Genomic DNA, 12,286 nt, shown 5'->3' on the forward strand with positions numbered 1-12,286 from the left:
TGTGGGATCAGTTGGGATCATCTTGGATCAGATGCAGGATATGTTGTGGGATCAGCTAGGATCTGCTGTGGGATCTACTGTGTGACCCATTGGGATCCTCTTGAATCAGCTGGGATCTGCTTTGGGATGCATTGGGATCCGTTGGGACAATCTGTAAGATCTATTAGGGGGTCTGTTGTGAGATCAGCTGGGATCTGCTGTGGGATCATCTGGGATCAGCTGTTGGATCCACTGGGATCCGCAGTGGGATCCAATGGGATCAGATCAGATCATTTTGAATTATCTGGGATCAGCTGTGGGATCCGTTAGGAGGTCTGTTGTGAAATCAGCTGGGATCAGCTGTGGGATCCGCTGGGATCATCCCCACTCTCAGCGACCTACTGTAGGATGCGGGTGGATGTGAGGAGGTGGCTGGACCTCCAGGCCCCGTCGGGGGTTTGTTGTTGTGTCTCTCGGTCGTGGGGACGAGTCCAGGCGTCCGGAGACGCTTCCGGAGCGGCTGAGTGATCTCTGAAGCTAACGGACCGCGGAGACGGCGTCAGATCCCTCAGTGATCTGAGACACCAGCAGCAGGAAAAACATCCCTTCTGGAGTCGGTCCCTCAGGATCTTTCTAGACTCGCTGCTCGTTCTGCGCAGACTTTCAGAGAACGAGGAGAAGACGGCGGTGTCTCGCCGTCTCCTCCGACGGTGGCGTGTCCTCCGACAGCGCCGTCTCCTCCGACGGCGGTGTGTCCTCCGACGGCGGCGTGTCCTCCGACAGCGGCGTGTCCTCCGACGGTGGCGTGTCCTCCGACGGCGGCATGTCCTCCGACGGTGGCGTGTCCTCCGACAGCGGCGTGTCCTCCGACGGTGGCGTGTCCTCCGACGGTGGCGTGTCCTCCGACGGCGGCATGTCCTCCGACGGTGGCGTGTCCTCCGACAGCTCCATCTCCTCCGACGGTGGCTTCTCCTCTGACGGTGGCGTGTCCTCCGACAACGGCGTCTCCTCTGACGGCGGCGTGTCCTCCGACGGCGGTGTGTCCTCCGACGGCGGCGTGTCCTCCGACGGCGGCGTGTCCTCCGACGGTGGCGTGTCCTCCGACAGTGCCGTCTCCTCCGACGGCAGCGTCTCCTCTGACGGTGGCGTGTCCTCCGACAACGGCGTCTCCTCTGACGGCGGCGTGTCCTCCGATGGTGGCGTGTCCTCCGACAGCGCCGTCTCCTCTGACGGCGGCGTGTCCTCCGATGGTGGCGTGTCCTCCGACAGCGCCGTCTCCTCTGACGGCGGCGTCTCCTCCGATGGTGGCGTGTCCTCCGACAGCGCCGTCTCCTCTGACGGCGGCGTGTCCTCCGATGGTGGCGTGTCCTCCGACAGCGCCGTCTCCTCTGACGGCGGCATCTCCTCCGACGGTGGCGTGTCCTGCGACAGCGGCGTGTCCTCCGACGGCGGCGTCTCCTCCGACGGCGGTATGTCCTCTGACAGCGCCGTCTCCTCAGGCGGCGGCGTGTCCTCCGAGGGCGGCGTCTCCAGGGACGGCGGCACAATGCCTGCAGACGGCGGAGCGATCTGCAAAGAGGATTCAGTCTGCCTCTTCCCCGGATGAAAAGAAGCGTGTTCCCCTGCTGTCAGGATCAGTCCGCCGCCGCCGCCGCCGCCGCCGCCGCTCTCGCTCATTACCTGAACATGAAGCGCCCGCTAAACACCGCTTCACACCGGTTCTCCCGGGGGGCCTGTCAACCTGAGGCATCGACGCAGACGTGACGGGCGGCGGCGGCGGCAGGGAGGGGAAGCCGGGAGTTTAGGTAGCAAAGGAGCGTCGGATCGGACGCAGCGCGGCGGGCTGACGGCGCCTCGGCGGCGTGCGAGCTGACGGGCATTCTGGGTAGCAGAACACCTGTTCTCCATCTGCAGGAGGCTTCCTGGCTGGAGGAAGCCTGCTGCCCTTTCACTTCCTGCTCTGGTGTCCCACGGCTGCCCGGCAGGCGGGCGGCTGACCGCCGGCGGCCCTGTCACACGCCGAGCCGGACGCCGCGGCCGCCGCGGCGAGGAAGATCGACGCCGCACCTCTCTAATTAGGCAGAAGATGTTTTCTTTCCGTCTGCAGGCGTCAGCGAGTACGTTCGCGTGTGTGTGGGAGTGTGAGCGTTTCACACACACACACACACACACACACACACACACACACACACACACCAGAGTGGAGGAAGGTGGAGGAAACACGGAGGCCGACTCCGCTCCAGGAAATGCTCTTCTTCTCTGCTGTGCAGTCAATATAGGTTATTACACACACACACACACTGAGCTCAGCTGTGTGTGTGTGTGTGAACATCCAGTATAAATGATAAAGGTGTCATAATGAGTAAAGCTCTCCTGATCAGATGAAGTGAGGCTGCAGCCGACCGCAGCGGCCGGACCGGGGACGCCGTTTCCACGGCGACGTCCCGTCTCGCCGCGGGACTCATTAAAGCTCCGGCAGCAGGAGGACGCAGTCGATGCCGTCCCCCGTCCCCCGTCCCCCGTCCCCGGGAAAAAACCACGCTCATTAGGAGACAGCGGCGCAAACGAGGGTCCAGGGAGAGCAGGCGTGTGTGACCCACTTCACACACACACACACACACACACACACACACACACACACACACACACACACACACACAGTCTTGTATTTCTATCCTTGTGGGGACCGTCCATTGACTCCCATTCATGTCTAGCCCCTAACCCTGACCCTTACCCTAACCCTAACCCACACCACAACAAAGCCTAACCCTAAAGAAATGTTTTTGACCTTTTACTTTTTTCAGTAACAACAACATGGTCAAGAAAACACTGTTTCTCCTACTTAGGACCGGAAAAAGGTCCCCACAAGGCACGTCGTTCCACGTTTTGCTATCCTTGTGGAGACATTTGGCCCCAACAAGGATAGAAATACAAGAACACACACACACACACACACACACACACACACACACACACACACACACACTCACACACACTGCGAGCGAGGTTTCGTGTGGACCCAGGCCACACATGTCAAACGTGCCAAATGAAATCACATTAGTAACTTAAGTGTAATCTGATTAGATCAAGCCGAATCAGCCGGCGAGGCGGCGCAGCTCCTGCTGCTCGGTTCTCCACCCTGCGGCCCCCGGAACGTCCGGTTCTGGTTCCAAAACCAGGATCTTCTGCTCAGCTGAGCTCAAACGACTGCAGCCGCCTCCTTCCGCCTGCTTCTGCTCCCGCTGCACCCAAAGGAACCTCCAGCACACCGAGGAACCCCGCAGAACGCCACTCAGGAGAACCCACTGAGAGAACCACGCACGACAACATCAACAACGGAGAACACAGAGAACCGTGCACCAGAATATGCAAATGAACAGAACACCGAGCTGGACTGTTGTTGCAGTGACTGTCAATTCTAAAACTACCAAGACCAGGAGAACATGAACTGGAACCAGGATCTGGACCAGAAACAGAACCAGAACCATAATGTCCTCCATCTACATGAATACAATCCCGGGCAGTTCCACAAGGCAGTGTTTTCACTGGTTTCCACGGCGACGGAGCATTTCCAGTGACTGTGAGCAGCGTTGTCGTGTGAACAAACACCCAGAATGCAACAGGAGCTTCAGATGTGAACAGACATCGTGTTCAAAACGATGACACGCACGCACGCACGCACACACACACACACACACACACACACACACACACACACACACACACACACACACACACACACACTAATTAAGCCATTAAAAGACGAAGAAGCTCGTAAAGCGCCTGCTCGACGGCCGGCCAGATGGCCTCTTTATGCACCGCCGCTTCGCCCCTCGTGACTTGTCGGCACGAGGTGAGTCCAGTCGTCCCGTCACGGCGTGAGGCCGCTCGCCACTTCCTGTGAGCTTCCGTCGCGCGGCGTGAATCCGGCTGCTCTGCAACACGTTGAATCCCGGCGCGTCCCGAAGTGTTGCTGAGTGTTTTCTCCCTGCAGGCGGCGGTGGAAGGCTTCCTGTACTGACACACACTCACACACACTCACACACACACACACACACACACTCTGCTGCTGGGTGTTTGTCACAATTCAATTAGATTCCTCAAACGCCGCAGCCTCGCTGTCCGCGCTCTCCATGACACCCGGCCGCTCTCCCTCGGGACATGTGCAGGAATTCAGATTATGTTCGACCGCTGAACTCCGACGGCTTTTGTTCCGAGCGCCTGGTGAAACAACACTGACACCTAACGGTCAAGAAGGGGAACTGCAGCCATGCCAGCACTTCTCTGAGCGGCTTCCTTTTTTCAGTCAGTCAGAATGATCCTTTACAGCCGTTACAAACAAGAAGAAAGAAAGTAAACGTGGGGAAAGGACTAAAATAAATGGATGGAGCATGATTTCACTTAATGTTTTGTCTTAAATTGAATTAAATTGATGGTTAAGTCTGTGGACGGTGTGAAGAAAGTGATTCATATTCATCACTGCTGGTTTCTGTTACTGATGGAGAAAATCCTTCAGAGGAGTGAAAAGCCTCAACATTACAGAGAGAAACTTAAAGGTGCATTGAGGAGTTTTTCAACTTTAAAAATACTTATTTTCCACCATAAATATGTTACACATTTTTAATGATGTGTACAATGTGCCCTGACATATTCATTACCAGTACCTCTAACGGCGCTAAACTGTCACTTGAAAGCTGCAGTGCCAGTCCGGCGCCAGAATTTTTTTGGGGAGAATTTGAGAGGAATGACGTAATGCACGCTCTGGCTGGCCTGATTTAGTTAGGTTTCGTTTTGTCCGCCATTACTCCGCCAGATGCTTAGTGAGCAACAACTGAGCAGGATCTTCCAGGAAGTCAGAACAGACTGGCTTCTAGCACTGCAGCTCCACACAGACTCCACCAGGGAGAGAAACTTACATTTTACTCTAGCGCTACTAAAAGAGCGAGGAAGGAGTTCCCCTCTTCCGCCACAGGCACGAGTGTTTCACTAAGCTGCATTACACCCAAGGCCTGCAGGGGGCGCTGTTTCGCATAAAACGTGCAAACTCCTCAAACCGACACTAAGGAACTTTTCAACCTTAATAAAACATCTTAATATCTTTTGTGATGATACATCGACTCACAGCTAGTTGAATGACCCTCTGTCAGCCTGAGGGCGTCAGCATTGCTTCACTTGGACTAAGCAGCTGTGAGGAGGGTGGTAGGAACCCTGCACACTAAAAGACTCCAAATATGCGGACTGCTTTACGGCATGCGTCACATCATGATATAACATTGTTTAGCCACCATTAGATTCATGACCTCGTCGCTATCCGTCCTTCACACAGCCGCTGGAAACAAATGAAGGCGAGTTCAGTCTGACAGCACGCCACTGGGAGCAGCATTTTACAACATCACGCGCTAGGCCTCATGGGAGCTGTAGTATTCCTTCAGGCAAAACACTACCGCTTTTGTCCACTGGCGCCGCCAAAATCAACAAAAACTGAAAGTTCCTTTGTGTTGCTTTAATGCACCTTTAAAATACGTCCGTCCACCGTCTGCTGCTGCTCCTTCATCCTGGGATATCTGTATCTCATTTGGATGACACTTATTGATGGGAGGAGCTCAGATCAGCTGACAGGCTTCCTTCTGCTTCATAGTACTGTTTTTGTGGGCAGGAACCCCCAGCTGGATGCATGGCTCCAGGAAATACCAGGAACAACAGCTGAGATCCTGCAGAACAGTACAGATTATCTTATCTTATCTCATCTTATCTTATCTTATCTTATCTTATCTTATCTTATCTTATCTTATCTCATCTGTATTGTGTAGTGTTACTTTTTACAATTAGTGATTATGTTTTTAGATATACTAAAGACCAAAATGCTCCATATAATTGACATTTCTGCTTTTAAAATCTCAAGTACAGCCATTTGATTTTCATTTTTTAAATCAATTTGTTTCTTTCTGTTACAGATAAAAAAACCTCTACCTACATTCTAAATGTGTTGACAACATGAACAGTCATACAGCATACTCTGGATGTAGTTATTTATCTCAGGAATGTACTTTGGATATAGATATTTTATACAATTAAACAAATTACATGACTGCTCTTGATGATGCCATTAAATCTGCAATCTTCAACCCATAAACATTACTGTAAATACCTTTATACCTTTATAATTTTGTATTTTTTGTAAATTATGTTAACTCTGTAAATCGTCACCATTTTGTAATAGCTATTGTGTTTTTTGTCTCTTTCTTAATTCCTTTTATTGATATTTTATACTTGTGCCTTTCTAATCTGCTCTTTCTGTTGTCTGTGTTTACACCACCACCAACACAAACTCCTTGTTTGGGCTGCTGCTGCACTTGGCAATAAACCCGTTTCTGATTCTGATTCTGATTCTGATTCTGAAATGTAGTTTTAAAAATCCGGATTATTTTAAGGAGAATTTTAATTTATATTTTTAGAACTGTGTAAAGATTACTTCAAATTCTAACTGTATCGATTCAAACCACGTCAAGTTAGGTTTGAGTCCAGAGTGTCTCATTTGAGGTTTTCCTCTTTGCACTTCATTACCCATGCTGCCTCGCGCGGTGCGCGATGACGTCACGCCGCGTCCGCGCATGTGGCCTGGGCGCCGCTGCGTCGTGCTCGCGTCAGCCGGTAATGTGGCGCTGACTGTCCCGCTGCTTCCAGACCAGCACGGTTTCACGGTCCTACACTGCTCCAGCTGAGCCAGCATGCCTCCCAAGAAGCCCGCCCCGGCCGCGGGGAACAAGAAGACCCAGGAGAAGAAGAAGGAGAAGATTATTGAGGTAAAACCCGCACGGAGTGAGAGCGTTAGCCGCGAAGCTAACACGCCGCTAGCCGACGCCTGAACCGCCGCTAGCCTGTGAACTCTCACCTCCCCGCTCCTCTCCGGTCGGTGTCATGGAGCTACCCGTCCCTCGTTACGACCCAGAAGCTTGTTTTGTGACTCTGGAACCGGGTTGAGCCCAGAGTACAGCCGGCGGAGCGGTGCTAGCAGCAGCAGCTAAGCGGCGGGGCTGCCAGCAGGGCCAGGGTCCCTGTCTGTGGCTGTGAGCTGGAGGCTGGTCCTCCCCCAGGCACGAATTACAGCCAGACACTCCAGTCAGTGTGAGTTTTGGTGTTTGTGTTGTTAGCTTGGTTGTCGGGGCCAGCAGGCCTCCCGGCGCCGCGGGCCTGTTTGCAGCCGGCCTTCACGGACCGATGTGAGGAACAATCAACGTTTTCCCGTCAGTCACCGCATGTTTACTGCTTCCGGACACTTGATCGCGTTATGTGTTTGTCTTTTTAATCCAGCCACAGATTCAGCCGCGTTCGTCAACGACACACCCTGTTCACCCGTCTGTTTGCTGTCCAGTGGTGGTTTGAGGCTATGATCGTGACGAGGCTTTAAAAACACCGTCACTCAGGTGACTTCCACCTGGAGCCCGGCCCGTGCTGCATGACGGGAATGTGGATGTCCAGGTGTGGAGATGGGGAGTTAGTGTGGAGTGTGTATCGTCACATCTGAAGTCTGAGATCAGGAGCACACTCTGGTTTCAGTGGCGATGAAGCAGCGATGGTCATCATGCTGGAGTGGAGTTTTACTTTCAGGTGGAGCAGGGGCTGATGGGAGGAGGAAGAACTGAACGGCGTGGAAACAGTGTGATCAATATGTTCGTCATTCTGTGTACGAAGAACTGATTACTGAATGAAATGAAGCAAACGGGAGACCTGGAGCCGGCTGGAACTGGCTCTGCAGGTTAGCAAGGAGACCAGACCTTTGGTCGAGTGAGGACGCTGAAGCAGGACGGGGACGTCCTCCAGGGGCGATCTGGAGTTTGACGGGACAGCAGAGAGACGGGATGTGGCAGGACCAAGGACGTCCAGACGTCATGGGAGGGAGCAGGGCGGACAGGGGGACGGAGGAGCAGGAAGTGAGAAGTGGTCCGGTCGCGTCTGGAGGACAGTGACCGCTGAAGGACGAGGTGAAGATGGACGGCGAGGTCCATGGACACAGAGACAGGGTTGGAAGAAGACGGTGTAGCAGTGTTTTGACATGTCAGTGTGTGGCGCCCCGGTTCGAATCCCAGCTGTGGCTCTGCGGACTGGCCGGGTCTGCACTGCGAGGGGGAGGACAGTCCTGTCTGAGCGTCCTCTGCCAGAGACGCTCCGGCGGAGCTCATGTTCTGCTCGTTCCAGAAACAGGAAGAGGAACCTTTTAAATCGGAGCTGTGATGGAAATCTGTTTTTTCTTCCAGGACAAGACGTTCGGCTTGAAGAACAAGAAGGGGGCCAAGCAGCAGAAGTTCATCAAAAACGTCACTCAGCAAGTCAAGTATGGACAGCAGAGCGCCCGGCAGGTGGGTGGACGTCCGTCCCTGTGTGTCCTGTCTGTCCTGGCTCCAGCGGACCGTCTTATCCATGACGCCTCACTGTCTCTGTGTCTGTCAGATGGCCCAGGCCGAGTTGGACAAGGGCGGCAAGAAGGCCGACAAGAAGAAGGAGCTGGACGAGCTGAACGAGCTCTTCAAACCCGTCGTCGCTGCGCAGAAAGTCAGCAAAGGTACCGGCTCCGCCTCCTGTGGGGGACGCCTGGCATCAGCCAATCGGTGACCAGCGTTTAGGAGGCGCGTTCTACCAGGTCTAATGTTTAGCTTCACTGTGTGGCTGAATATTGGTCCTAAAAGTCTCCTGGTCCTTTTCCTGAGTCAGATTCGTCTTTCAGGACGTTCTCCAGGGAAGTGTTGGACTCTGGCTGTGTTCTGAGTCTGTTTCCCACAGTGCTCTGGGCCACCGCTACGCCACGCTCTCAGTTCAGAGCTCGTCTTCTCAGCGGCGTTTTCACGGGGACGTTGATTCATTTGATAAACGGGTTGTTTTTTACTGAGACTATTTGATTCTGCTCCGGCTCCGTGAAGGTTTCTGATTGGACGCAGGAGGAAGTGGCGTTCTGAGCGGCTGTGTTCAGGCGGAACGTGGCGGTGTGAACGGAGCCCGGAGCTCCTCTGCTGGCGGTCGAGCCGTGACGCCGCTCTGGTGATCAGTACTCGCTCTCCAGGCAGGCCGATGGCTCTGATGGTTCTTTTTTTTTTTTTTTCCTGATGGTTCTCATTGGTGTGTTTTGGATGTCAGACAGTCCGGGGGTCTGCCGGGCGCCTCTGGTTACCGAGGCAACGGTAAACTCCTGCTCTTCAGGCCCGGTGGTTCACTGAGCGAGCAGATTGGCTGTGGGCTCAGGGCCGAGGTGTTCTGGGATGTGATGGTCTGCGTTTGCACCGTCGCTCCTGCCGTTTGCTCATGAACACGCCCGGCGCTCAGGTGACCCGTCTGTGTTCTGTGTTCCGTGTTCCGGCCAGGCGTGGATCCCAAGTCGGTGCTGTGCGCCTTCTTCAAGCAGGGCCAGTGCACCAAGGGGGACAAGTGCAAGTTCAGCCACGACCTGTCCATGGAGAGGAAGTGTGAGAAGAGGAGCGTGTACGTGGACGAGCGGGACGAGGACCTGGAGAAGGGTGAGACGTCCAGCCCGCCGGGCCGGGCCGGCGCCGGGCCGGGCCGGCGCCGGCCCGCCTCTCTGCCGGGTACTGACGAGGCCTGTTTTCAGACACGATGGAGAACTGGGACGAGAAGAAGCTGGAGGAGGTGGTGAACAAGAAGCACGGCGAGGCGGAGAAGAAGAAGGCCAAGACCCAGATCGTGAGTCCCGCCTGGGGGGGTGGGGGGCGTCTGGGGGCGGCCCGGCTCACCAGCTCGCCGTCTGCTCCGCAGGTGTGCAAGTACTTCCTGGAGGCCATCGAGAACAACAAGTACGGCTGGTTCTGGGTGTGTCCAGCAGGGGGCGACAGCTGCATGTACCGCCACGCCCTGCCGCCCGGCTTCGTCCTGAAGAAGGACAAGAAGAAGGAGGAGAAGGAGGAGGAGATCTCGCTGGAGGAGCTGATCGAGAACGAGGTGGGGGGCGGGGCTTGATGGGGCGGGGGCGGGGCTTGATGGGGCGGGGAAGGTTCCGCTGCTGACGCCGTGTTGTGTGTGCAGCGAGCGGCTCTGGGGGTGAACGTGACCCGGATCACTCTGGAGACCTTCCTGGCCTGGAAGAAGAGGAAGCGGCAGGAGAAGGTCGGGCTCAGGGCCGAACGGGGTTTGGGGAGCGTCGGGGGGCGGAGCTAAAGCGAGCGACTGCCGTTCACAGGTGGACCGAGCCCGAGAGGAGATGGAGAAGAAGAAGGCCGACTTCAAGGCGGGGAAGTCTCTGGTGGTGAGTGCAGTCCGCTGAGCACGGCGGCCCGGCCCGGCCCGGCCCGGTCCGGTCTGGTCTGGTCTGGTCTGGTCCGGCCCGGCCCGGCCCGGTCCGGTCTGGTCCGGTCTGGTCCGGCCGCCCCGGCTGACAGGTGTCCCTGCAGGTGAGCGGCCGAGAGGTGTTCGAGTTCCGGCCCGAGCTGGTGGACGACGACGACGACGAGGCCGACGACACCCGCTACGCCGGACAGGAGGAGGAGGAGGACGAGCAGACAGAGGTAAGCCCAGCTCAGGACCCCGGTCCAAACCCCCAGTCCAGACCTCCAGCTCAGGACCCCGGTCCAAACCCCCAGTCCAGACCTCCAGCTCAGGACCCCGGTCCAAACCCCCAGTCCAGACCTCCAGCTCAGGACCCCGGTCCAAACCCCCAGTCCAGACCTCCAGCTCAGGACCCCGGTCCAGACCTCCAGCTCAGGACCCCGGTCCAAACCCCTAGTCCAGACCTCCAGCTCAGGACCCTGGTTCAGACCCCCGGCTCAGGATCCCGGGTCCAGAACCCAGTTCAGACTCCAGCAACACAAATGAGGTTTCAGCTGAGATACCATGATGCTGTAATGAAGGCTAGCTACCTGCTGTCAGGCAGGGGTTGGAAAAACTCCCAGAATGCAGCAGGAGACGTTTGAGGACGTCTCTCTGGTTTCCAGCAGGTTTCAGTGAATCCGGCTTCATGTTCTTCCTGGGGTCTGGTTCTGTACCGGTTCTTTGATTTTGTTAAAAAACTGGCGGTTGCAGCAGAACCAGAGTCTGACTGTCGGGACGAAGCTGGACTGAATGTGGACCCTGGACCGGTTCCTGATCTAACGTTGCGTTGAACCGTTCTGGTTCCAGGTGGACACCGCAGCGGTCCAGGACATCGACTTGTCCCGCTTCGTCCCGCAGGAGGTGGACAACACGGGCATCACCGTGGCGTCCACGGACCGGTTCGCCTCCAGGGGCAAAACGGAGAACCCCGACGCGGACCACGGTAGGAGAACCGATCCGTTCCGGCACGTCGTCTCTCGGAGCGCCCGTAACCACGGCGACCTTTTCCTCCCAGACGAGCAGCTGAACGGCGCCTGCGGCGGCGCCGAGGCCAACGGGCTCTCCGGGGAGGACGGGGGCGGCGACGAGGATGAGGACGACGAGGACGAGGAGGTTCCGGTGGACGAGAACCTGTTCACAGGAGAAGACCTGGAGGAGCTGGACGAGGAGCTGAACACGCTGGCTCTGGAGGACTGAGGACGAGGACAAGGACGGACCGAGAGACAAAGGGACGGACCGACAGATGCATGGAGCTGAACAAGAGACCAGACCGAGGATTTTAACGGATCACATCAGGCCCATCCCCCACCCCCCACCCGCCCTGACCCCGAAGACACCTCCAGGGTCCAGAGCCTGCTCCTCTGCAGCTTCTTCATGTGGCTCTGCAAACGTTCTGGAGTTCTGGTTCTGATGGGACAGAGCCGAACCGGTCCCGGTGACAGAACCTCTGCTGCAGGAAGGCGTCCTCCAGGCGGTCTGTCCTCCAGGCGTCTTGCAGCTCCACCCCCTCACGCCAAAGCCCCCATCTGAAGGCCGGTCCCTCTGAGCGGATCCTGGTCTGGATCCACTGAACTGAATCAGATTGAAGCCCTGAACTGTAAATAATCTTCTGAGTTTCCTCCTGAAGAAAAAATAAAATCTCTGTACATCCGCTGTCTGTCTTTACTGGGGGGACGTCCAGGACGCGTCTACTGAGTCAGCCCACCCTGAGGTCCTGGACCCAGCCCGGGGTCAGTGGAGGTCGACCCAGGATTTGTTGCGTGTTGGGTCTGTAACAGTTTTGACATTTCCATGAAACCCTGAGACTCAGTTGGTCTCATTCAGGTTTCTGGTTCGGTTCCCTGCTTGTCCAGATGGTGAAGTGTCCTTGAGCAACACACTGATCCCAGACTGCTCCCAGTGGATGGGCTGAGTGTGAGTGTGTGTTTATGGGTGAATGTGATCAACAGTGTAAAGTTTTTCAGGCCTATTGTTGCAACGTTGTGACCAGCAGGAG

General features: G+C 55.9%; 2 protein-coding genes across 2 annotated transcripts; one reads left to right on the forward strand and one right to left on the reverse strand.

The window, feature by feature from the left end:
* Positions 1–642: 642 nt before the first annotated feature.
* Positions 643–1,656, reverse strand: LOC115399215 (fibrous sheath CABYR-binding protein-like). The gene has a single exon (XM_030106490.1). It carries the CDS (start codon positions 1,654–1,656, stop codon positions 643–645), a length of 1,014 nt encoding a protein of 337 aa, XP_029962350.1.
* A 4,953-nt stretch (positions 1,657–6,609) lies between these two features.
* On the forward strand, positions 6,610–11,941 carry zc3h15 (zinc finger CCCH-type containing 15). The gene is made up of 11 exons (XM_030106719.1): positions 6,610–6,782; positions 8,235–8,336; positions 8,428–8,539; positions 9,333–9,485; positions 9,578–9,669; positions 9,742–9,924; positions 10,009–10,089; positions 10,163–10,228; positions 10,374–10,487; positions 11,098–11,233; positions 11,306–11,941. Exons 1-11 carry the CDS (start codon positions 6,708–6,710, stop codon positions 11,485–11,487), a joined length of 1,296 nt encoding a protein of 431 aa, XP_029962579.1. The 5' UTR covers positions 6,610–6,707; the 3' UTR covers positions 11,488–11,941.
* Positions 11,942–12,286: the final 345 nt, after the last annotated feature.

Source organism: Salarias fasciatus, chromosome 13, assembly GCF_902148845.1.
Source record: "Salarias fasciatus chromosome 13, fSalaFa1.1, whole genome shotgun sequence".
Classification (NCBI taxonomy): domain Eukaryota; kingdom Metazoa; phylum Chordata; class Actinopteri; order Blenniiformes; family Blenniidae; genus Salarias; species Salarias fasciatus.